The 25,807-nt window shown below is 40.8% G+C and overlaps 1 protein-coding gene across 1 annotated transcript in view; it reads right to left on the bottom strand.

Annotated features, from left to right (window-relative positions):
* The window catches only part of NELL2 (neural EGFL like 2), a 461,689-nt gene that overhangs the window by 51,757 nt on the left and 384,125 nt on the right, over window positions 1-25,807 (bottom strand). Inside the window, exons 14-15 of the mRNA XM_075344966.1 lie at window positions 23,457-23,579; window positions 20,789-20,884 (exon numbers count right to left, since the gene is read on the bottom strand). Coding sequence (XP_075201081.1) covers window positions 20,789-20,884; window positions 23,457-23,579 — 219 coding nt within the window. The remainder of the gene's footprint in view (window positions 1-20,788; window positions 20,885-23,456; window positions 23,580-25,807) is intronic.

Genomic DNA, 25,807 nt, shown 5'->3' with positions numbered 1-25,807 from the left:
CCCTGCAGTCTGTTCGTGGGTAAACTTATCCCTCCATCTACATAAACATCATATAACATTGCCATATATTATATCTTATCTCAGAGGGAGCAGGAGGACATGGCAGCTTTGCTATCTGCTAAGCCTGTGACAGGGAGAAGCTCAGCTCTCGTCTGCTCTGTACTGTCTTTTTTTTTTTTTATAGAAACCAGTGACCTGCACTGGTCCTGGCTGCTGCCCTGGGATGGAGGTAGGTAGGTGTGTGAAGGCCCCACTGTTTCTGACACTGACAGACTTTAGCATAGGCAAGTAACTCTAATAGTCTGTATACAAAATATAGTGTATATAGATATTTATGTAGTATATAGTGTACATAATAGTGTGTGCCTTTTATATAGTGTATATCTAGTGACTAGAAGTGGGCATATAATTTATATATAGTGTATACAATAACAGTGTGAATATTGTACATAGAGTATGTAATATTATGTATAAAGTGTGTTATGTATATAATTGCATGTGATAATTATGTCACCACAAGTCTTCCTTTTTTGAGAGTTGAGGAGGAATTATTGTATGTGGACTGGTCGGGTTCTGTTTGCCTCAGACTTAAAAAAAAAAAAAAAAAAAAGTGCTTAGGCATAAACAGGCAAAAAGTTGCTACCTACCTGAATGTTGTGCCTGGCGCCATTGTGACAGACCGCTGCCGGCAATTCAGCTGACATTGCGTTAACAAAGCAGCATCCTCTCATCTGCTCTGTTCTGTACATGGGGCGGGACTGCTGACGTCATGCTGACTGACAGCCGGCTCACCAGTTAGGCAGCAGGGAGACAGCTGTCAATTAGCATGAAGTCAGAAGTCCCACCCTGTCTACAAAGCAGAACAGAAAAGAAGCTTCAGTTCTGTTGATGAAGCAGTTGAATCACTGGCAGGAGCTGTCTCTGACTGTTCTGCCCCGGTGAACAACGGTGCTGGGCTCAGCAGACTTGTTGGTAGCAACAGCCTGCCTGGTAGCCCTTGGGAACATTTTTTTTCTTCTTTAAAGTCCTGAATATACCCTTTAAATCTAAAAGTTTATTGATCATGTTTGATACTTGTGTTTTCAACTAGTTTTAACATGTAAAATATGTTTAGATAACTTTGTTGTTGTATGGGGGGGGCACCCAGACACATTCCTTCAACAGGGGCCCTCTGCAGTCTGTGTCCACCCAGGGGTCAATATGATACTACTCATAGTATAAGGAGTGTGGTTATTTATGGGTATGAGCAAAACTCATTTATGGTTTACATAGTAGAAATACAGTGCCTACAAGTAGTATTCAACCCCCTGCAGATTTAGCAGGTTTGATAAGATGCAAATAAGTTAGAGCCTGCAAACTTCAAACAAGAGCAGGATTTATTAACAGATGCATAAATCTTACAAACCAACAAGTTATGTTGCTCAGTTAAATTTTAATAAATTTTCAACATAAAAGTGTGGGTCAATTATTATTCAACCCCTAGGTTTAATATTTTGTGGAATAACCCTTGTTTGCAATTACAGCTAATAATCGTCTTTTATAAGACCTGATCAGGCCAGCACAGGTCTCTGGAGTTATCTTGGCCTACTCCTCCATGCAGATCTTCTCCAAGTTATCTAGGTTCTTTGGGTGTCTCATGTGGACTTTAATCTTGAGCTCCTTCCACAAGTTTTCAATTGGGTTAAGGTCAGTAGACTGACTAGGCCACTGCAACACCTTGATTTTTTCCCTCTTGAACCAGGCCTTGGTTTTCTTGGCTGTGTGCTTTGGGTCGTTGTCTTGTTGGAAGATGAAATGACGACCCATCTTAAGATCCTTGATGGAGGAGCGGAGGTTCTTGGCCAAAATCTCCAGGTAGGCCGTGCTATCCATCATCCCATGGATGCGGACCAGATGGCCAGGCCCCTTGGCTGAGAAACAGCCCCACAGCATGATGCTGCCACCACCATGCTTGACTTTAGGGATGGTATTCTTGGGGTCGTATGCAGTGCCATCCAGTCTCCAAACGTCACGTGTGTGGTTGGCACCAAAGATCTCGATCTTGGTCTCATCAGACCAGAGAACCTTGAACCAGTCTGTCTCAGAGTCCTCCAAGTGATCATGAGCAAACTGTAGACAAGCCTTGACATGACGCTTTGAAAGTAAAGGTACCTTACGGGCTCGTCTGGAACGGAGACCATTGATTTGGAGTACGTTACTTATGGTATTGACTGAAACCAATGTCCCCACTGCCATGAGATCTTCCCGGAGCTCCTTCCTTGTTGTCCTTGGGTTAGCCTTGACTCTTCGGACAAGCCTGGCCTCGGCACGGGTGGAAACGTTCAAAGGCTGTCCAGGCCGTGGAAGGCTAACAGTAGTTCCATAAGCCTTCCACTTCCGGATGAAGCTCCCAACAGTTGAGACAGGTAGGCCCAACTCCTTGGAAAGGGTTTTGTACCCCTTGCCAGCCTTGTAACCCTCCACGATCTTGTCTCTGATGGCCTTGGAATGCTCCTTTGTCTTTCCCATGTTGACCAAGTATGAGTGCTGTTCACAAGTTTGGGGAGGGTCTTAATTAGTCAGAAAAGGCTGGAAAAAGAGATCATTAATCCAAACATGTGAAGCTCATTGTTCTTTGTGCCTGAAATACTTCTTAATACTTTAGGTGAACCAAACAGAATTCTGGTGGTTTGAGGGGTTGAATAATAAATGACCCTCTGAATAAACTTTTCACAATTTAATAAAAAAGAAATAACATTCTTTTTTGCTGCAGTGCATTTCACACTTCCAGGCTGATCTACTGTCCAAATGTCACAATGCCAAGTTAATTCCGAATGTGTAAACCTGCTAAATCTGCAGGGGGTTGAATACTACTTGTAGGCACTGTATTTAATCTCAAGTGCAGGGTATTGGGGTGTCTTTCCCTGTGGGTTGCAATTGTAGAGTGCTGGGCAGCCGGCCTGATCTAATATTACCGGCGCGAGCAATAAGATATAAGCAGTATGGTGCATTGCACATAACTATGTGACTGGTGCCTTACACAAGACATATCCATGTGCGTCTACAATACTAGGCAACCACTACCTCCATGAATGGCAGGTGTGAATGGTTGTTCATCAGTATTTTTCACCTGTGCTGCCCCTGCCTTTTATCATGGGGGCCTGCTGCATCGCGTAGTGCATTAGTATTGCGATCAGGCTTTGGTAAGCATGGCAGCCTTTTTTCTGTGATATTTTTTGGATTTCATGTCCTTTTCAGTGAATTTCTTTTAAGCTCAAGTGTACTTAAAGATGATGTTCAGTAATTAACAAAAAGCAACTGTTAATGAACCATAAGCAGGGTATTCCGTGTAAAGCCTCATTTCTTAGACACATTTTAATATTTGCATTTTTCTTCTGTAAAATGACTAAGGAACATTTTTAGCAAGGCTGAACCTGTAACATTTCTAAAGACATTTTTACCAGTTTAGTATAAACCACACTTTTCCAGACAATAAACACAGCATAGTTAAGCGTCTCACACGGCAGGGATGCTACTAAATTATTAATACATAACTAAATTTAGCTGCAGGCATTCTCTCAAGTAACATGGACACTGCTACTAAATAATAGCAGTCCCACTGAGAACGTTTCCCCAATATACATATATAATCAGTTGTAAAATAAATAATAGTCAAACCATATTAAATGGTCTCCTTTCCAAATAATTCATTGACAAATAGGTTACAACAGTAATAATGCAATGTATTGTCCTGCATACAATAGGTATGCGGAGCTCTACATAGGCTGGAGGAGATTTGTGTTATGTAACGTGGTAACAGTTTAGCTAATGCAGCAGGACTATTGTTGCGGGCAGGGAGGGACAGACTGTGACTGGGAGAGGGGGCTGCTCGAGATGCTTGGATCCGGGATCATTGCGGTGGCTCGAGGGGTAGCCGGACCCGGGCCTGAGCACCCGTCTGTCACCCGCAAGTGAAAAAGGGGATTTATATATACAGGGGAGGTTTTGTCAGTGATGCCACCCATGGTGTGCAGTGATTGTTGGTGACACCGCCGCTGGAGGTGATGCCCGGGGCCGATGGAGTGGGGCAGCTGGTAGTTATCCCCTCCACGGGTAGGGGTGGTGTTGTCCTGGGGCCCCAATACAGGTGGGATGGTGCTGCGGCGCGCAATCTGCAGAGTTGGACCGAGTGGTGTTGGTGTACTCACGATTCCTGAATCAATTCACTCAGAGTCCAGATAGTAAACCAAATTGCCAGTGACCGGTGACCTCTGGCAGGTGTGTTCGGATCCCGCACCGTGGTACAGCAAACAGGGGTCCCTTCCTCCTGCACTTACTGTTTGTGTCCTTTTTGTTAACTACTCCGCTTGGAATGGGGAAGTCCACTCCCGGTGTGTTTTTCCGTGGGAGCTGTGGCCCACGAAAACTGACCCATGGAATCTTAGCAGGCAATTGCGGAGCCCTATCCCCCTCGTTGGGCTTCTGTCTCGCTCTATCTGGGTCTCCTGTGGAAGAAGACCTGGAATCTTGTCCCCGGCTGGTTCGTTAGTAAGGTGCGTAAAGCTGTCCTTGCTCTAGGGTCCAGGTACCCTGTCAGGCATGGTCTCCGGACCGGATTCCCGCTGTCGATACTGGCGGGCTAAAACCCTACCCCGGTCCACTTAAGGTCTCCCGCGACCGAATCTCCGTCGCCTGTGGTCCTGTCTGCCGACTGCCACCTAGTCAGTTTGTCAGTAGTCCGGTAGTCCAGGAGCTTCAACCCCTGACTACTTCACACTATACTACTTCACTTCCCACTCCTCTCTCCACTCTTGTCACTTTCTGACTCCTCTCTGTCTGACTGGCCACTCCCGTCACACCTCAGAATCCCTAGGTGGGAGTCACCATCCGCTTGGCCCCGCCCACTGGTGTGTTCCTATTGTGATTGTGGGGTGACTAGGTTTTGCTGGCTGATGTTGTGCACCAGGATGGGGTTTGTGATGGAGAACCAGAGAGGAGGGACTCCTGCACCTAGAAGAGGAGTGCAGTCATCTGTGACACCCTGATTTTGTCAGGGCGTCACACTATGGAGCATAATAAGAAGAAATACTACCTTTTTTTCCAAAAATAAGCCCTCCCCCAAAAATAAGCTCTAGTCTCGGATCAATCATGAAGTGTCCGTGCAGCTAAAAAAGTTACAGATACTACAGGGCACTTCATTATACACAGTGGGCACCCTGAAATCATACTCACAGATGCCGAGCAGAGGACCTACAGTGATAGCACACCCACACACATCAGCTCTCACACACACAATCAGATCACACACATAATCAAATCGCACACATAGGATCACACACATAAACATCGATCACACACACCTCGGCAGAATCCTGAGAGGCTGTCCAGTGGAGCGCCAGGACCTACCGCAACAGGACCTGCGGACACACATGACATTCCTCCCATCATCAATATATTATATATATATTGTATATGTATTGATTTTAATTGTATAAAATTAACTTTTAGGGAATGAAAAATAATTAACTACTGTGGTGGATCCACTCACTCAGCTGCAGTATGAGGTAGACACAGGAAGGCTTCTCGGTTTAAATTTCAGCTGGTTTATTAGCTCCATAAACCAGCCTGAACAAAATAAAACAAAGCAGCCTTATCAGCATAAAAGAAAACAACACCTCATGTATAAAGTCCATACACTGCGAGTTCATCCCGCTAAAGTTTGGGGTTCCACCACGTTCACAGAGAGGAGGAACTGCTTCTTCCAACACAGAAAATAGAACAGTGAGTGTGTCCAGAGGTCTGGCTTTTACCTCTTGGACTACACCCCGAGGTGGAGATATGGTGAACAACCGTCCCTCCTACCTCTTTAGCTGTTCACAAAAGCCCGGCCCAGTTAAAAGCAATTTAACCCTCTCAGCACCTAGTATGCTGGAGCATTACATCCGGGTTCACATCACTGATTTTAGTAGTCTCAGTGACACATACCTCCCCTCTTGCACTTTACCAGTGATCATATCACACTACTGATCCTAATAACCAATTCCAGATCTGCATACACAAGCATGTGTGCGAGAATTATCAATACCAGTTAGGAAGAATATAAGAAAATACATTGTATACTAAAATCAAAACTTTTCATAGAAAAGCAAAGGCTTGTTTTATTTGCCAATTGTTGAGTTTTCAGTTACACAAAACCAGACTTGCAGCATTTTGTTCTCTCCAAGAGGCCTCAACCAAAAGTACATTTTTCTCAGACATGTTCTATCCTTGTTTAGCATAGACAGAACAAATACACATTATAATCTACGGAGCTGTTCACAAATCCGTTTTTTTATGGACTCAAATATTCATGGAGAGATGACCACTTTTTCTCACAGAACAAAATTACCCATACAAGTCTAAGGGGCCATGAAAATTACGAACAACACATGGATGACATCAGTGTGCAGTCTGTGATTATTTTAACATTGTAATGTATAGGAGAAGCTTTAGAAAGAAAAAAAAAGAATCAATGTTTTATGACAGAATACCATATTGATTTACATTTCGTTTCTGTCACTAATTGATCATTTACTGCCAATAATAATTTGCAGTCCAGACTTTGGTTCACTTGTAACTGAAAACTAGCTTCGGAACTGACAGCAGAAATGGAAAGCTTCTATCCTTTAATACATGACAAAGCTCAATTTAGAAAGAAAAGATTTACATAATTAAATAATGAATAATTTAGTAATATGTAATTATTTTCATAAACTCTATATAGTCTGAGGCGTAGCGGTGCAGAAGTTGCAATAGCAGTCACACCCTGATGATACCTTAAAGGTCCCAAATGCCCCTCTGCTACATAAAAAGACTATAAAAATTTCAAATGATAGATGCAACAAATTTTACTTAGGGGCCCAGTTAAATCTCTGCGTATTGTATTGTTATCTAAGACTAGTTCTGTTGTGTAGCAGATTAGCTATATACACTTGGTTCCTAATTAAGTGAATATCATGCTCCTTAATGAGAAAAGGAGCATAGTGGCCACTTTATTGAGCTTATTTAAGAGGGCATCTGAGGTCTAACCCCACAAAATACATCTTTTATATGTTGAAGAGGTAATGGACTAAAGGAATAAACTTCATGAATAGAGATGAGCGGACCTGTAGAAGTTCAGGTTCGCCAGGTTCGGCCAGTCCTTAGTTAAAAGTTAGTTTCAAATTCAGACTTGACCTAAACTTGTTCCCGGACCCCAAACCCCATAAAACTCAATAGGGACTTGAACTAACGGGCTCGACTTCAGTAACAAGTATAATGGAAGTCAATGATTCAGGGGCTTATTTAGGACAAATTTACTTTACCATAAATAAAATATTCATTTTTAATACTTTGCAGAGAATCCTTTGCAGGCAATGACTGTCTGAAGTCTGGGAGTCATGGATGTCACCAAACGCTGGGTTTCCCCATTTATGATGTTTTTCGGGCCTTTACTGTGCTGACTTCAGTTGTTACTTGTTTGTGCATCTTTCTGCCTTTTGTCTTATAGATGGTGATTGACTGGGCCATTGCAGAATTTTCCACCTTTACATTAAAAAATACTCCTGGGTTACTGTTGCAATATGTTTTGGGCCATTGTCCATCTGTACTGTGAAGCGACGTCCAATCTACGTTGCTGCATTTTTGTTGAATCTGATCAGAAAATATAGCCCTGTACACCTCAAAATTAATCTGGCTGCTTCTGTCTTCAGTCACATCATCAATAACCACTATTGACCCAGTGACATTGGAAGCCATACATGCCCGGCCATCACACTTCCTCCCCCATGTGTTACAGAGGATGTGGTGTGCTTTGGATCATGATCTGTTCCAAGCTTTCTCCATACTTTCTGCTTTCCCATCATTCTCATTCAGGTTGGCTGTAGTTTCATCTGTCCAAAGAATGTTTTTCCAGAATCGGGCTGGCTTCTTTAGATATTTTTTGGCAAAGTTTAATCTGGCTTTTTATTTTTAAAGCTGATTAATGATTTGCAACTTGTGGTGAACCCTCTGTATTTGCCCTCATAAAGTCTTTTCTTTGAAACCCTATTGTATCATAGGGGTTGTGACTGTCACAACCGGACCAGGTGAGTGCATCCATCTTTATTCTCATACCCTAAATATCGGGTAAGACCCTATTGTATCATAGGGGTTGTGACTGTCACAACCGGACCAGGTGAGTGCATCCATCTTTATTCTCATACCCTAAATATCGGGTAAGACCCTATTGCGCCCTTGTTTCCCCCACTACAGATCGCATCAAAGTCTTTTCTTTATGATACTTATATACTGAAACACCTATTTCCTGGAGAGTCTTCTTTAATTGGTTGGACATTGTGAATGGGTTTTTCTTCACCATGGAAAGGATTCTGTGATCATTCACCACTGTTGTATTCCGGAGGTCCAGGCCTTTTTGAGTTCCCAAGCTCACCAGTGAACTCTTTTTTTGTCAGAATGTATCAAACTGTTGATTTGGTCAGTCCTAACATTTCTGCTATCTATATGATTGGATTTCCTTATTTTCAGCCAAATAATTATCTGTTTTTCTTCCATTAAGTGCTCCTTTGACCGCATGTTGTGGGTTCACAGCAACAGATGGAAATTACCACACCTGGAATCAGTTCCAGACCTTTTAACTGCTTAATCGATGAAGGATTAACAATGCAGTGCATTAAAGTTTTTTTTAATTAATTGGCAATTACTTTTGGTCCCTGGAAAAAAAGGCAACTACATATTAAAGAGCTGTAATTTTTAAACCATTTCTCCAATTAGGATGTGAATATCCTCATATTCAGCTGAAAGTCTGCACTTTAAGCCCATATTGATTATATTACTGTATCTTGAAAATGTTTTGGTAAAAAGTTAAAATGTCAAAACTTGTCTCACTGTCCAAATATTTTTGGACCTAATTGTATTTGTAATTCAGAAATCTGATAAAGTGAAGTAATAATTTGATGATGGCCATGAACAGCTTTTAATGTTACTCAGATAATAAGCCTTAAGGTGGTGTCACACACAGCGACAGCGACAACGACGTCGCTGCTACGTCACCATTTTCTGTGACGTAGCAGCGACGTCCTGTCGCTGTGGCTGTGTGTGGCATCCAGCAACGAGCTGGCCCCTGCTGTGAGGTTGCCGGTCGTTGCTGAATGTCCTGCTTCATTTTTTGCTCGTCGCTCTCCCGCTGTGAAGCACACATCGCTGTGTGTGACAGCGACAGAGCAACGAACTGAAGTGAGCAGGGAGCAGGAGCCGGCGTTTGGCAGCCTGCGGTAAGCTGTAACCACGGTAAACATCGGGTAACCAAGAAGCCCTTTCCTTGGTTACCCGATATTTACATTAGTTACTAGCAACACGCTCTCACGCTGCCAGTGCCGGCTCCCTGCTCTCCTAGCCAGAGTACACATCGGGTTAATTACCCGATGTATACTCCAGCTACGTGAGCAGGGAGCCGGCACTGGCAGCGTGAGAGCACACCGCTTAGTGCTGGCTCCCTGCACACGTAGCCGGAGGACACATCGGGTAATTAACCCGATGCGTACCCTGGCTAGGAGAGCAGGGAGCTAGCGCTAAGTGTGTGCGCTGGTAACCAAGGTAAATATCGGGTAATGCTTACCCGATATTTACCTTAGTTACCAAGTGCAGCATGGCTTCCACAGCGACGCGTGTCGTTATGATCGCTGCTGCGTCTGCTGTGTTTGACAGCTAAGCAGCGATCATAATAGCGACTTACTAGGTCGCTGTTGCGTCACAGAAAATGGTGACGTAGCAGCGACGTCGATGTCACTGTCGCTATGTGTGAACCCAGCTTTAAGACCAGACACTGAAGAAACATCAAGAGGTTCATCCATAAATGTGAAATTGGTGGCGATTCAGCTAGGCTTTTTCCAAAGATTGCATGCTCTGCCCATTACACGGGAGAGGTTTACTAAAGCACTTAACATATTGTTTTTTTGTTGAAACATATTGGTATCACAGAAAGCACATCATAAACCATATACTACGCAAATAACCTTTTGTACTTTAAATCTACGCCGTTTCCTCCCCATAGATATTCACATCTTGATCCCGGATACAGGGTCATATCAGATCAGAATGCGTTGGATAAAATGAAATTTAATTACAGTACATTTGTTTTCTGTACTGAAACTGTCATCCTGTCACTGTGCTCATGAATCAATGTTGACCTGACTTCATCCATACAGTTCTCAGGCTGAATTTCTTGATTTATTAAGACATTACCGGACAAAATCTGACTGAGCAACTTTAATGTCTATTCCTTCGTGAAAAATTAAAAGCTCTTGTCACGTTTCTTCGTTGATGCCAAGAGAGCACTAAAAGGATCTCACTGTATCAGCCATTCTAGACTGCAATACTTCATGACCTACTTATAATCTTAAGTTGCTCTTGTGAATTATTCACTGTATTTACGTCACTCTTTATCGTCCAATATCTAAAACAATCAGTATAGCTCCTTTCTTACTGTCTTACCATACCGGAATTTCAGTCTTTTGTAATCTCTGGATATATTCATCTGTGCTACTATACATGATCTCCAATAATTGTCTGCAATGTACAGAACATTTGATTGGCATTTCTATTTATTCGCTGCCATTGTACAATACGAATACACTTATTGAAAAACATTCTCCACTTCATACTAAAGAATTCGTAAGGGCTTCCCAATGTTTTCCGTACATCACGTGGATGCTGAAGGAATATTAAACAAAGTAAAAGAAAAGTACAATGGAGCTAAACTTCAATGTAAGTTAAGCGGAAGCGAAAAAAAAATGAATATAATAAGGAAATAAAGAACACGTCTCATTAATATATGCTTCATGATGGAGCCAGGATCTGATAATAGGCAAAGGAAATCTCATTTCTGGCATCATCCATTTCAGCCTAATAAAATGCAAGAATAAAACGGCTATTGTTTTATACTCTTTGGACATGTAGTCTGCTTATCGATTTACAATATAAAAGTGAATTGCCTGCTGCCCGAGGAGCTGATTCATAAAACACTGGAAGAACTTATAATAAAAAGAATGCCTATAAAGAGCTCTATTGACATATAATTGTAGTTTCCAATTGAACCTACAAAATAGGCTAAGACGTGAAGTAGATGAGATCCTAGCCTACTTCTATTTGGTCAAATAGCATTTACAAATCAATGGTCATCACCATTTTTGTTACATAGAATCATGTACAAAATTCTGTGCTGAATAATTTCTTAATGGAGTTGTATACCGGGTAAATTGCTAAATATTCTGCCTAGAAATAAGGGGACTAACTGCATACAGTATTATAGTCTTTAAAGCATAATTAGTAGGAATCTAAGTACCGTGTATATTAGTATAAGTTTCTTAGTTCATTCTAGTGATGGCTGCATCGTGTTAAAATGTAGCCCCTGTTTATCACCTTTATCTGTTTTTTTTTTTATAATTTTATTATTTATAGTTTATTGCCAAGCAAATGGCCATTACTGAGGGCTAAGATCAATGGGCGAACCTGCGCAGCTCTTACCAACCCTGAATTGACTGACTAATCCCAGCTACCTTTCTCCATCCTAGATTGATTAATCCCAACTACCTCTCTCCATCCCAGACTGACTAATCCCAGTCACCACTCTCCATCCCAGACTGACTAATCCCAGTCACCACTCTCCATCCCAGACTGACTAATCCCAGTCACCGCTCTCCATCCCAGACTGACTAAGCCCAGTCACCGCTCTCCATCCCAGACTGACTAATCCCAGTCACCACTCTCCATCCCAGACTAACTAATCCCAGTCACCACTCTCCATCCCAGACTGACTAAGCCCAGTCACCGCTCTCCATCCCAGACTGACTAATCCCAGTCACCACTTTCCATCCCAGACTGACTAAACCCAGTCACCGCTCTCCATCCCAGACTGACTAATCCAAGCCACCTCTCTCAATCACAGCACAGACTGATATATAAAGACTCCTGTGGAGTGTGGATGCTAAGTAGCCCAGGAGCAGTTCTATAGCACTGCTCACCTGCCACAGTTCAGCTGCTGGGCAATTATCAGGGCTTTTACAATGTAAGTGTGCACATTCATGTCAGCGGCCTGAACAAAGTGCTTGAGAGTAACCTTTTAAGTTATTTGAGAAAAGTCTAATGTTCTCTTCACTGCTTCCTACTACTGATTTACAGGTAAAATTATACCAATATAGGGAATAAAAGTGTCCATTGATTATACATAGGATGGAACTAGAGTTTTGTGTTATGAGAACATCCTACAATCCAACACAATTACATATATGTTTCTTTATGCTTCATTCATATTTTGTTATTCTTGAAAGGTTTTTACAATTCTGAAGAAAGACATTCCAGCAATCAGATTATTGCAGCAATTGGGCTCCTAAAAGTCTTGACAATCAACTGATGCTGATGAGGAAGGGTTAGCCCAACCACACAATTTCTCTGTAGTAGCCTTTTTAGGAAAACAATAGCATTATTTGACAACCATATACAGTGGGGAAATAAAGTATTTAGTCAGCCACCAATTGTGCAAGTTCTCCCACTTACAAAGATGATAGAGGTCTGTAGTTGACATTTATAGGTAGACCAAAACTATGAGAGACAGAATGAGAACACAAATCCAGAAAATCACTTTTTCTGATTTGGCAAGATTTTTTTTTGCAAATTATGGTGGAAAATAAGTATTTGGTCAATAACAAAAGTTCATCTCAATATTTTGTTATATATCCTTTGTTGGCAATGACAGACGTTAAATGATTTCTGTAAGTCTTTGTAAGGTTGGCACACACTGTTGGTGGTATGTTGGTCCATTCCTCCATGCAGACCTTCTCTAGAGCAGTGATGTTTTGGGCCTGTTGCTAGACAAAACGTACTTTCAACTCCCTCCAAAGGTTTTCTATGAGGTTGAGATCTGGAGATTGGCTAGGCCACTCAGGGACCTTCATATGCTTCTTATGAAGCTACTCCTTTGTGGCCCTAGCGGTGTGCGTGAGGTCATTATCATGCTGAAAAACCTAGCTATGTTTCATCTTCAATGCTCTTGCTGATGGAAGGACGTTTGCACTCAAGATCTCACGATACATGGTCCCATTCATTCTTTCATGTACACGGATCAGTCATCCTGGTCACTTTGCAGAGAAACAGCCCCAAAGCATGATGCTGCAACTTCCATGCTTCACAGTAGGCATGGTGTTCTTTGGATGCAACTGAGCATTCTGTTTCCTCCAAACTTGACAAGTTGTATTTCTACCAAACAATTCTACTTTGGTTTTGGTTTCATCAGACCATATAACATTCTCCCAATACTGTTCTGGATAATCCAAATGCTCTCTAGCAAACTTCAGATGGGCCCAGACATGTACTGGCTTAATCAGGGGAACACGTTTGGCACTGCAGGATCTGTGTCCAGGTGGCATACTGTGTTACTGATGGTAGCCTTTGTTACAGTGGTCCCATCTCTATGCAGATCATCCACTAGGTCCCCCCGTGTGGTTTGGGATTCTTGCTCACCATTCTTGTGATTATTTTGACTCCACGGGGTGAGATCTTGCATGGAGCCCCAGATCGAGGGAGATTATCAGTGGTCTTGTATGTCTTCCATTTACTTATTATTGCTCCCACAGTTGATTTCAGCACACCAAGATGTTTGCAGATTCAGTCTTCCCAGTCTGGTGCAGGGCTACAATTTTGTTTCTGGTGTTTCTGGTGTCCTTTGACAGCTCTTTGTTCTTCCCTGTAGTGGAGTTTGGAGTGTGACTGTTTGACGTTGTGGACAGGTATCTTTTATACTGATAACAAGTTGAAACAGGTGCCATTACTACAGGTAATGAGTGAAGGACAGATGAGCCTCTTAAAGAAGAGGTTACAGGTCTGTGAGAGCCAGAAATCTTGCATGTTTTTAGATGACTAAATACTTATCAAGTTCAAACATTTTCTACCATAGTTTGCAAAAAAAAAAATTTTGCCAAATCAGAAAAGGTGATTTTCTCCTTTTGTCTCTCATAGTTGTGGTCTACCTGTGATGTCAGGTACAGTTAACTTTCATCTTGTTAAGTGGGAGAACTTGCACAATTGGTGGCTGACGTAATACTTTTTTTCCCCTCTGTAAATCATTATGCTTCTATGCAATACATGACCAATAAGAGTCTGTTAGTCTAGGTTCAGATGGTCATACATTTTTTCACCCAAAAGAATTGGGCAGATTATGCGAATGACACTCTGATCAGACTTTGATCTGAGTGTTAGCACAGTGTGATCCGAGCACTATAGCACACTCTCAGAAGAAGATTAAGAACAACACTTCTCTATCTTCTAAATTGTATAAGACCATGTAAATTGGACTGCACTCCACTAGATTTGAATGAATGAGTCTTATCTGATTTCAGTGTGAAGCCACACCATGTTGCAATTTTTTCCACTCACAAAACCTCTCAGTGCAAAAAAAATGGTCATCAGCATTGCTCTGTTAAAGAACATTGATATGAGTGCTATCCAATGAAAATATTGGCTAGCGCTCATCTGATTTACAAGGTGGTGTGACCATGGCCTTTGAGACAGTCACTTTGCCATTCTCTGCTCTAGCTAGTTGAGCGGTATCAGAGCCCAGTAACTATTTTAGGGTGTGTGGATAGGATTTTTCTATGTGACTCAACCTTTTTCGTTTGTTAAGCTGTTCAGGTAACTTTCCAGATTAAGATGTGTGTGTACACAATGCATAAGATTAATTCTGGCCATTATATCACTTGTATCCTGCATTATTGACCACTTCTGCTATCTTTCTAAGTATTAGTTGTTTATGATATAATGGATAGGGACTACCTGCTATGATGTCTTCCATACACAGTAAACACATGCTGCGGTTTCACTATAAAGTACCGTCGAAAAACAGAAAGCAGCACTGAGGAGAACAATACATCGCAGCATTGAAGATATTATAAAGCACTATTGAGCAGTGTAGTTGTGAATCGGACACTGGGAGAAGCTTAAAAACCTCTGCAACAAACTGCACCACAATCTCTTAGATGTAATCAGGGAAACACACAATGTGCTCCTTCCCCTCCTCCGTTTGGACCCTCTCCATAGAATTCAACAGGCAGCTGTAATCTGATATTTCAAGGTGTTGGTAGTCCCTATTGTTTAAAGCAAAACAGATTTGAGCTATTTATTAGAGTAAATGATGAATTCAATATGGTAGCTCAAGTCAGAAATAATATTTTTTTGATAAGATATATTGCAAAATTTCTTAGGTTCTATTGCAATACTGAGTTTTACAAAGTTTGTTGAAAGGACAGCAAAATGTGGCAGTTTTCCAATGTTGGAAAAATAACTGACTTTTCGTTTTTAGAATACATAGTTTAAATGGAATGTTTACTACTTTAGTGTAAAAAAACAAAACAAACAAAACCACACCCCCCATTTAAAAACAAAAAAAAAACCCCAAACAAACACCTGATCCTGACCTATGAGATCTGCGCCACATCTCTGTACTAAAGTACAGGGGTCGGGAACCTCTTTGGCTGAGAGAGCCATGAAAGCCACATATTTTAAAATTCTGTGAGAGCCATACTTACCATGGGGAGCGGCAGTGGTGAAACGGCTCATAAGGTCCGAGGAGTAAGGGTTGGCGATGCTGCGGGCATGGAGGAGAGGATGTCATGGCTCAAAAGGATCAGTGTGCGGAGGGTCAGCAATAGTGCTGCGGGCTCGTGGAGTGTCATGGTGGTGGGCGCCATTGATCTGCTGGCAATCTCGGAAGAGGGGATGTCATCGCTCAGTGTGTGGCAGCAGAGGGTCAGCGATACTGCAGGCTCATGGGGTGTCGCGGCGGCAAGGACCATTGATCTGCCAGTTAGCTGCTTTGAATCTCCCGCAGTTGATGAGATTGACTTCAAGAAAATGGCCGTGGCACGTGCGAAGATTGTCATGATGGACTTCAAGAAAATGGCTGTGGAGTCCTATCTGCGCACGCGCTGCCTCCACGGCCATTTTCTTGAACTCGATCTTACCGACTGCGGGAGATTCAAAGCAGCCTGCAGTCCGCTGGCAGATCAATAGTGCTTGCCGCAACAACACCCCACGAGCTTGCAGTATTGCCAGCCCTGCGGCACCACTGCCGTCCTGGTAAGCCATATGCGGTTTGTAAGACACACCCCCATTTTATCCCCAGTTTTAGGGGAAAAAAGTTCTTCTTACAAAACAGAAAATACATTATTTTGTTTATTGAAGATGTGTCTGCAAGCCAGATGCAGCCATCAAAAGAGCCATATCTGGCTCGCGAGCCATAAGTTGCAGTGGTCACCTGTCGCTTCCCGTTGGAAGAAGCAGCTAGGAGACCAGCATGGGACACTGTGTAGAGTATGGTGGTGCAGCATTGATCTGGTAGATGAGTATCAATTTTTAAAAAAATTGATTAATCATATGCTATTAAATATTAGACATCCCCTTTAAACTATAAATAGAAATTGAATTCTTATTACTAGATAACTCTGTTCTGCTACATTTTTATATACTCTCTTCCTTGTTTGTTCTTCTCCTTTCAAAGATGAAGTACATTATTTGTTTCACTTGAGTATATATTTAAAAGTGGAACATTTTTTGATGAACCATAAAAAAGACACAAAGAAAGTATAACCTAAACGTTAATGCATGAATGTATAATTAATTCTTCATATCTATCTGAAATCATATATGCTATTCCTATTCCATTCTTATCACCAGCCATAGCTCATTGAAGGGTTGAGGAAGTTTAATATATGTTTATTTTGCACGCACCAATTTTTCCAACATAAATATTTAGATGTTGTTTATAGCATCCATCACGTCCACTGCAAATTACTCTTTGTGATAAAATTCATGGGCATGCCAGAAGGCATAAATTAACCTTGGCTCATAACAAATGAAAGAAATGGTCTAGAGAAATATTGATTTCCTATCCATACCACAGAAGCACAAATGGCTTGCAATTCGCTTTGTACATATTCATCTATTTTATTTGCATACTCACAGTGATGTTTATGCAGATTATGTGAAATGTGTGCAGAATTGCCATGAATGTTTAATACTGTACAGTATATGAAATACGTCCATCCTTTAATATATTCCTTCCTATTAAAGTCAAGCTCCATAAACTAAAATTAAATGGCTTCACCAGTGTTAGGTTTATTGGTGGTATTCAGCAGGAATTTATTCTGATGGATACATCCTAGGGAAAGACCTTAATGTATACTAGAGTTGAGGAAATTGATTAGCATTGCCCTGGCCCAGAGGCCAGAGTGGTTTTCCATGCTAGTAGGACAAATCCAGTCTTCACTTCTACGCCTGGCATACTAAGGTTGACATCCCAGGCACTTCTCACATTTACTAGGCCTGTGATGTAATAACACTATCCATGCCAAAATATTGCATTAAGCCTAGTGACTAGGTATACTGCAACCGCAAGACACTGTGGGGCCTACTAGGCACAAAAATAACCACGGATGCCTGGCCATAGAAATGAAGACTTCCATGATGAAGGACTTGACCGGCTTGGGAGCAAGTCAGTGTGAATCTATTTACTAAGCTATAATATATACCTGTATGCAGGCAGGAGGTTGTATACACCATTTATAGTGTCTTAAGAAAAAAAAAAAAAAAAAAAAAGAAACGTATACCACACTCTAAACATTTTAGTTTTCAGTAGCGCACTCCCTAGGAGTGGCCACTAAACAGCGTGATAGAATTGTAGTGTTCTGCTTGGTACACAGTTTACATCTGGGTGTTTACATAGCTGGTATCATCTGATCCATGGATCTGTTGGGCACAGGACAGGGCTGCCAATTTGACTTCTTATTTTTACTGGACAGCTTTTAAAAAAAATACGGAAAGTAAATTTTTTTTACGTACAAGTTAAAAAACCATAACAAATCATTATGATTAGCAGTGATACATGTCAACAGCCCATATATATGTGTAGAAGACACACATCACAGAGCTAATTAGGCTATGTTCACATATCACTTTGTTGCTGCTTTTTTTTCTGCAGCCAAAACAGTACAAAAGCTGCAGCCAAAACACAGGTTATTCTGACTTTTTTTGCTGCTTTTCTTACTGCATTTTTGCAAACTAAGGTTATAGGAGTTTAAAAAAGACAATGGGGGATTGAATTGGTAGGGCATTATTTACTTTAACAGTTTGATAGAACATTTAGTTTGTAGGGCATTGTTTACTTTTACATATTGGTAGGATATTGTTAGTAGGGTATTGTTTACTTTTACACATTGGTAGGACATTCAGTTAGTAGAGCATTGTTTAGTTTTACACATTGGTAAGATATTCAGTTAGTAGAGCATTGCTTCCTTTACACATTGGTAGGACATACAGTTAGTAGACCATTGTTTACTTTCACACATTTTTCTGGCATTTCCTCACTAATTTGATTATCACTTACTTAAACCCTACAGAGTCAGGAGAAACATACATCGTCATGTTAGAAAACCAAGACTTTATGGTTTATACATGGGAAAATAAATGGGTTTAAATCCTGCTTTACCTGTGGGTTTTTTTTCATCAAAAACATTGCAAAAACTGATAGCAGAATTTTTGCTATGTTTTTTATCCTAAAAACAAGTCATCAACATCTAATTAGTGGACAGCCCCCTTCCACTCTATGATAGGACTCATACATTTAGTGATGTTGTATTTATGTAAGCTTTATCATCTTTTCCTTCATTTATGTAAGGCTACCATAATTCCAGTGAATATTCTGGTGGGCCCACGCATTTATTTAATAAAAATCCCAAAGGTTCTAGCCAGAAGTAGCCATATTTAAATTATATTTGGAGCTGACCTCTTGCTGTTGGGGACAAATGTTATGGGCTCTTAACACCAATTAGAATTTATTTATATGACATGAATGCACAATAATAACAGCATTAGTTTAGGAGGAATTTAAAAGTAAACATGCACAGGATCGACAGAGATTGCCAGTGCTATTTGCAATAATATTCTCGGCTTCACCATGGCACACTAGCCCGTCAATGTGCACTGACATGGAAGAAATCCTTCTAGAGAAGAGTACCTCTGTAATATGGTATGCAATGGAGCATGCCATGCATTGTTTAATAAAAAGTATAACATCAGAGAAAGACATCTTGAGGTATATTATGTGCCCATAGCATGGATATTTTACTAGTAATAGTGTTGAATACAACACACAAGACAACAATGCCTAGCTATGATCCATTTCTTTTTTTTTTTACTTTTTATTAATTTTATGCCACACGCTTTATACCATATACATTTATTAAAGGTTTTGACTAGTGATGGGTGAATAGTAACTATTTGTGTTCGGATTATTTGTAACGAATCCCAAAGTGCTATTCCGGTATTCGTTACAATAATCAAACCTAAAGCCCGCTTTACACGCTACAATAAATCTTACAATGTGTCGGCGGGGTCACATCGTAAGTGACGCACATCCGGCATCGTAAGTTACATTGTAGTGTGTAAAACCTCCGTGCAATTGCGATTGAACGAAAATCCGTTCATCGCATGCACGTCGTTCATTCCTCAAAAAATGAAAGTGAGGTTGTGCAATGTTCCCGAGGCAGCACACATCGCAGTGTGTGACACCCCGGGAACATTAAACGACAGCTTACCGGCAATGCGGAAGGAAGGAGGTGGGCGGGATGTTTACGTCCCGCTAATCTCCGCCCCTCCACTTCTATTGGCCAGCTGCCGCGTGACGTCGATGTGACGCCGAACGTCCCTCCCACTCCAGGAAGTGGATGTTCGCCGCCCACATCGAGGTTGTATGATAGGCAAGTACGTGTGATGGGGGTTAATCGTCTGTGTGGCACGTTCAACAAATTGAACGTGCCACACATACGATGGGGGCGTTGCAAATCGCATATGATATTGTATGCGAAATTGCAACATGTAAAGCAGGCTTTAGGCAAGTCACTGGGGAAACCGAGCAATTTTCACAAAGATTTTCCATAAAAATGTTCAGGCTTTCCATTGACTTGCATTAGGTTCGTTATTCATGAGGAATACCAGAATAGCACTTTGGGTTTCAATACGAATAATCCAAACACAAATAGTTACTATTCACTCATCACTAGTTTTAACTGATGGATAAGGAATTAATAAGGAAACATGATTTTATTCTGACAACTACTTACTTAATTGCCTCTCTAGGTGTAGTTTATAGATATAGTTTAATTTTAACATCATGGTAAATTTGCCCTAAATAAGCTTAAAACTTCAATTAAGTGTTTAGTGGTATTGTGCATTGGGACCTATATAAACCAAGAATGAAAACACAGGTTATGTCTTTTTTAATCTGCTTATAAAAGTGCCAAATTTACTACATACTTAATAATAATCTTCCCTATTGATTATATCATCATTTGGGATAACAACCTGCCAGGTTCAAATCAAACTAATCTTATATGTGATCACAAATTTAAGCCCAAGGTAAAAAGTTCAAGTGTTGTCTTTGGTAGGATCTCTTTATGTGTATTCAGCATTATGTATGATGAAACAAATATCAATAATCCGTGAACACATTATAAGGCCTATGCTGTATTGCCATGGCAGGAGATCAGTCGAGTACTGAGAATATTTCTTACTACTTCAGTCGTTGTTTGGTTACATCACTTTCTAGATAGAGATGTTTTATGTTAACACTTCAAGCTAAATATTGTATTTCTTGAATTTACACCATGTTCTACAATGTTTTACATTTATTCTTCTTTGCAAAACTTATAAAAGAGAATTTAAAAGAAAATAAGAATATATTTCTCACCTGTTTCACAACTTGGTCCAGTAAAACCCTGCGGGCAAGCACACATATTAGGTGCAATGCAGGTTCCTCCATTTCTACAGCCATCCTTGCAAAAAGCTTCAAAAACAAAATATGAATATTAGAAGGTAAGAAACAATTGGTCTCCCATTGTATTATATTTACATTCAAACTTAAAGAGGAGACATCACTTGCTCAAAAGTCCCTTGTAAAAATCCCCAAACTCCCCTGATTTTACTGATGTTTTCCATTTTCCGCTGCATCATTTTATTGCAGAGATATTCACATTACTTTCTTCTGGAGTGCAGTATGTGAAATCTTTGCTTTTAGACCAACTGTGTGTTTCTTCAGAGTCTTCTCTGGGGGTGTTAGCTTTCATCGCTCACTATCAGACACTGCCAATCACAGATCAGCAGCTGATCTAACAGCCTCGGAGGCTGCAGGGCTGAGATTGGCAGCATCTGAGGGGGGCAGGGTGAAAGAGCACGTCCCCAGAGGAGACTGAATAAAACGACCAGTTGGACTGGAAATCAGAGATTTCATATACTGCACTCCAGAAGAAACAAATGTGAATATCTCTACAAGTAATGGAATGCAAAGTGAAAAAAAACAGCGGCACAGTCATGGGAACTTAAGAATTTTACAAGTTATTTAACAAAATTTTCAGCAAGTGACAGGTCTGCTTTAAAGTCCAAAACACTGAATTTGATGAATACTTTGCACTCATTTTATTGAACATTTTATAGTATATTTTAAAAAACCAGCAAATGTTTGTAATGAGACAAAGTTCACCTCTGCTCTATTGTGTTAGCTGTGATGTACTGTTTTAGCTTGGTTGTACTGTGTTAGCTCTTATGTTGTGTGTTAACTCTGCTGTACTGTGTTAGCTCTGCTGTACTGTTTCAGCTATGATGTACTGTGTTAGCTCTGCTGCACTGTATTAGCTATGCTATACTGTATTAGCTTTGCTGTACTATGTTAGCTCTTATGTTCTGTGTAAGCTCTGCTGTACTGTATTAGCTGTGATGTACTGTGTTAGCTCTGTTGTACTGTGTTAGCTCTGATGCACTGTGTTAGCTCTGTTGTACTGTGTTAGCTCTGTTGTACTGTGTTAGCTCTGTTGTACTGTGTTAGCTCTGATGCACTGTGTTAGCTCTGATGCACTGTGTTAGCTCTGATGCACTGTGTTAGCTCTGATGCACTGTGTTAGCTCTGTTGTACTGTGTTAGCTCTGTTGTACTGTGTTAGCTCTGATGCACTGTGTTAGCTCTGATGCACTGTGTTAGCTCTGATGCACTGTATTAGCTCTGATGCACTGTGTTAGCTCTGTTGTACTGTGTTAGCTCCGATGCACTGTGTTAGCTCCGATGTACTGTGTTAGCTCTGATGCACTGTGTTATCTCTGATGTACTGTGTTAGCTCTGATGTACTGTGTTAGCTCTGATGCACTGTGTTATCTCTGATGTACTGTGTTAGCTCTGTTGTACTGTGTTAGCTCTGATGCACTGTGTTAGCTCTGTTGTACTGTGTTAGCTCTGTTGTACTGTGTTAGCTCTGATGCACTGTGTTAGCTCTGATGCACTGTATTAGCTCTGATGCACTGTGTTAGCTCTGTTGTACTGTGTTAGCTCTGATGCACTGTGTTAGCTCTGATGTACTGTGTTAGCTCTGATGCACTGTGTTATCTCTGATGTACTGTGTTAGCTTTGATGTACTGTGTTAGCTCTGATGTACTGTGTTAGCTCTGATGCACTGTGTTATCTCTGATGTACTGTGTTAGCTTTGATGTACTGTGTTAGCTCTGATGTACTGTGTTAGCTCTGCAGTACTGTGTTAGCTCTGATGCACTGTGTTAGCTCTGATGCACTGTGTTAGCTCTGCTGTACTGTGTTATCTCTGATGCACTGTGTTAGATCTGATGTACTGTGTTAGCTCTGATGTACTGTGTTAGCTCTGCAGTACTGTGTTAGCTCTGCAGTACTGTGTTAGCTCTGATGTACTGTGTTAGCTCTGATGTACTGTGTTAGCTCTGATGCACTGTGTTAGCTCTGATGCACTGTGTTAGCTCTGCTGTACTGTGTTATCTCTGATGCACTGTGTTAGCTCTGATGCACTGTGTTAGCTCTGATGCACTGTGTTAGCTCTGCAGTACTGTGTTAGCTCTGCAGTACTGTGTTAGCTCTGATGTACTGTGTTAGCTCTGATGTACTGTGTTAGCTCTGATGTACTGTGTTAGCTCTGATGCACTGTGTTAGCTCTGCAGTACTGTTAGTTCTCATCTTCCTGCAGAGCTGTGTGTGATTATGAGAAAAAAGTGTAAGTCATTGCATGTCTTACACTGGTAACTTCCCCTTTTATTAAAATAAGCTCTGGAGGTTGATTCTCAGGTAGATATGTGTCTGGCCCATCATTTACATATAAGAAAACGGATTTCTCTGAAATAAGCCATTAGATAACAGATATCAAGGCATTTTATTCAACTTTCTATGACTTTCATGCCCATATAGATGGCTTAGGAAGATTTATCAATTGACAGATTCCCTTTAACATGCAGCGCATACGTCTTTATATTAAATAGTGTGTGAAATATCTGTATATATGAATTTTTTATTTGTATTATATTAGAATTATACAACAATGGACAATAAGATTAAACATATGAAAACTGTACCTTTACAGATAGTTCCATTACCAGTGTATCCTGGCTGGCATACACAGTTGTGTCCACCCACAGTGTTAAAACACAATGCGTTCTCATCACAGCTGTGTTGGTTTGTAGCACATTCATTGTGTTCTGAAAGATAAAGAATATTGATGAATTTAGTGTCCAGAATAATTAGTTCATACAGCTACACCCTCATTAACTATAGAAATAATGATATTAGACTGTAGTAGATCCACAATGAGGAAACAATGACATAAGACTCTATGAATGTTGATAGAATCCCTTCATCAAAATATTATGGCCAATATTTCCTTACCAACCTTGGTCATGTAAAGCTATGAAGAGACTGAGTATAGGGTTTCTATTTCAATTTATTTATACATAATTGCATAATAGTTGAAAAGGCTACTGATATTATGTATCAAATTATTATCAAAAAGATGCATAAAGAAAGCACCATCCTTGATGTGGAGAAAAGACTCACTATGTCACAGTCAGCATGACATAGGAAGCTTTCCAGAAATCCAGCTAAATGTTAGAAGAGTTTGGGGCTTATGTTATAATGCTGAAAGTGATTTCCAGGATTTGAAGAAAAGGTCAGACAGTTTTCCCACAAACAGCAGCGTTTGGCTGGGCCGGCAATGGAGAAACCTATGCATCTATGAAGTGCTATTTGTTAAACATAAATCATTTTTCCTCTCATTCTGGACAATCTCTTTAAGGCCTTATTCAGATCCCAGAGTCTCATATATGTGTGTGATCCCTTTTTTTAACTGATACAACATGTCCCCATTATTAGCTATGGTGTTATTCACATGTTCATATTTTTTCGCAGACCGAGTTTTTTTGCAAAACTCACAGGGACAAGTTTTTTTCCTGTATCATGGACGAAAAAGCCAATGCAAGTCAATTGGTTTGTGAATAACACAGAGCACATGGATGGTATCTGTGTGCTGTCTGTATTTAACATTAACACAGTATAGGAGAAGCTTACTGACGAGGGGCAAGCACCCTGAAACACCGTGTCTGCAAATTGGGATTCTGATCTGGCTTATATATCCTGAGTCATATTGCAAAGGATTGTTGAAAATCCACTTGTGACTTTTAGGATCGCTACTTCCAATAGGTGGCGCTGTGCTAGAGTTTGTCTCCTTTACTGGAGAGACAATTTGAATATTTCCTAGAGGGGCGTGGCAGCTATAAGTCCCCTTACCTGGCAGCCAGACTGGCTTGCAAAGTCTCCTTAAGGAGAATAGTGTTCCCCCGTGGTCCCCACATAGCTTTCTCATGAGCCAGATCAGACACCCCCATACTTTGCACTGACGAGGGGCAAGCACCCCGAAACACCGTGTCTGCAAATTGGGATTCTGATCTGGCTTATATATCCTGAGTCATATTGCAAAGGATTGTTGAAAATCCACTTGTGACTTTTAGGATCGCTACTTCCAATAGGTGGCGCTGTGCTAGAGTTTGTCTCCTTTACTGGAGAGACAAGGACAAGCTTAGTAATTTATGTATTTATCCACCGTGACTGCTGGTAATAAAGCAACAACACCAATAACACAATCAAAAAAAGTGGGAAGATAACAAACTTAGCATAAGACACCAACCACATATGCAATCGCATAAAACAATTACATCTTTTCTGGATAGATAAAAATGTAGAAAATACAAAAGAATGTCTCCAAAACAGACCACCCAAAGGGTAGATATAATATCTGAGAACACTTAGCCAAAACCCCCCTATATAGTATTAATAATGACTAAAGCCGGACAAGCCAATAATAAAAACCATATAATCATACAAACATATAATGCATGTAACGACATCTAATATATAAAGCTGAGTGTATGTATGTATATGTGTGTGTGTGTGTGTATGTCCGCTAAAGGAATCAGCACCGTCGCATTTACAATCACGAAATTTTGCACAGACACTCCATGTGACACAGGGAACGTCATAGACTATGTTTGGGTGGGAAAATTTAACCCCACGCTTTACAGTTACTCTCTAAAAATCCTGCCTCCATTAAACTGAGTGGAGGTGGGAGCTACAGGTTATTAATAGCAACTGTCAGTGGTTGCTATAGGAACAAAATAAACTGTTAGTATAAGAAATTTATGTGTGAGGTAATACGATGTCGTGGGGAGACGGATAGAGAAAGACAGAAAAAGACAGAGACAGACACAGACAGAGAGAGATAGGGAAAGAGACAGATAGATAGAGATAGACAGACACAGACGGGCAAAGAGACAGGCAAGCAAAGAGACAGCCCTTGAAAGAGACAGACGGGCAAAAAGACAGACCTACAAAGAGACAGCCCTGGAAAGAGACAGACGGGCAAAGAGACAGACTG

Source organism: Anomaloglossus baeobatrachus, chromosome 4, assembly GCF_048569485.1.
Source record: "Anomaloglossus baeobatrachus isolate aAnoBae1 chromosome 4, aAnoBae1.hap1, whole genome shotgun sequence".
Classification (NCBI taxonomy): Eukaryota; Metazoa; Chordata; class Amphibia; order Anura; family Aromobatidae; genus Anomaloglossus; species Anomaloglossus baeobatrachus.
Note: the sequence above shows the minus strand (reverse complement) of the source record. Positions and strands in the feature narration are given on the sequence as shown.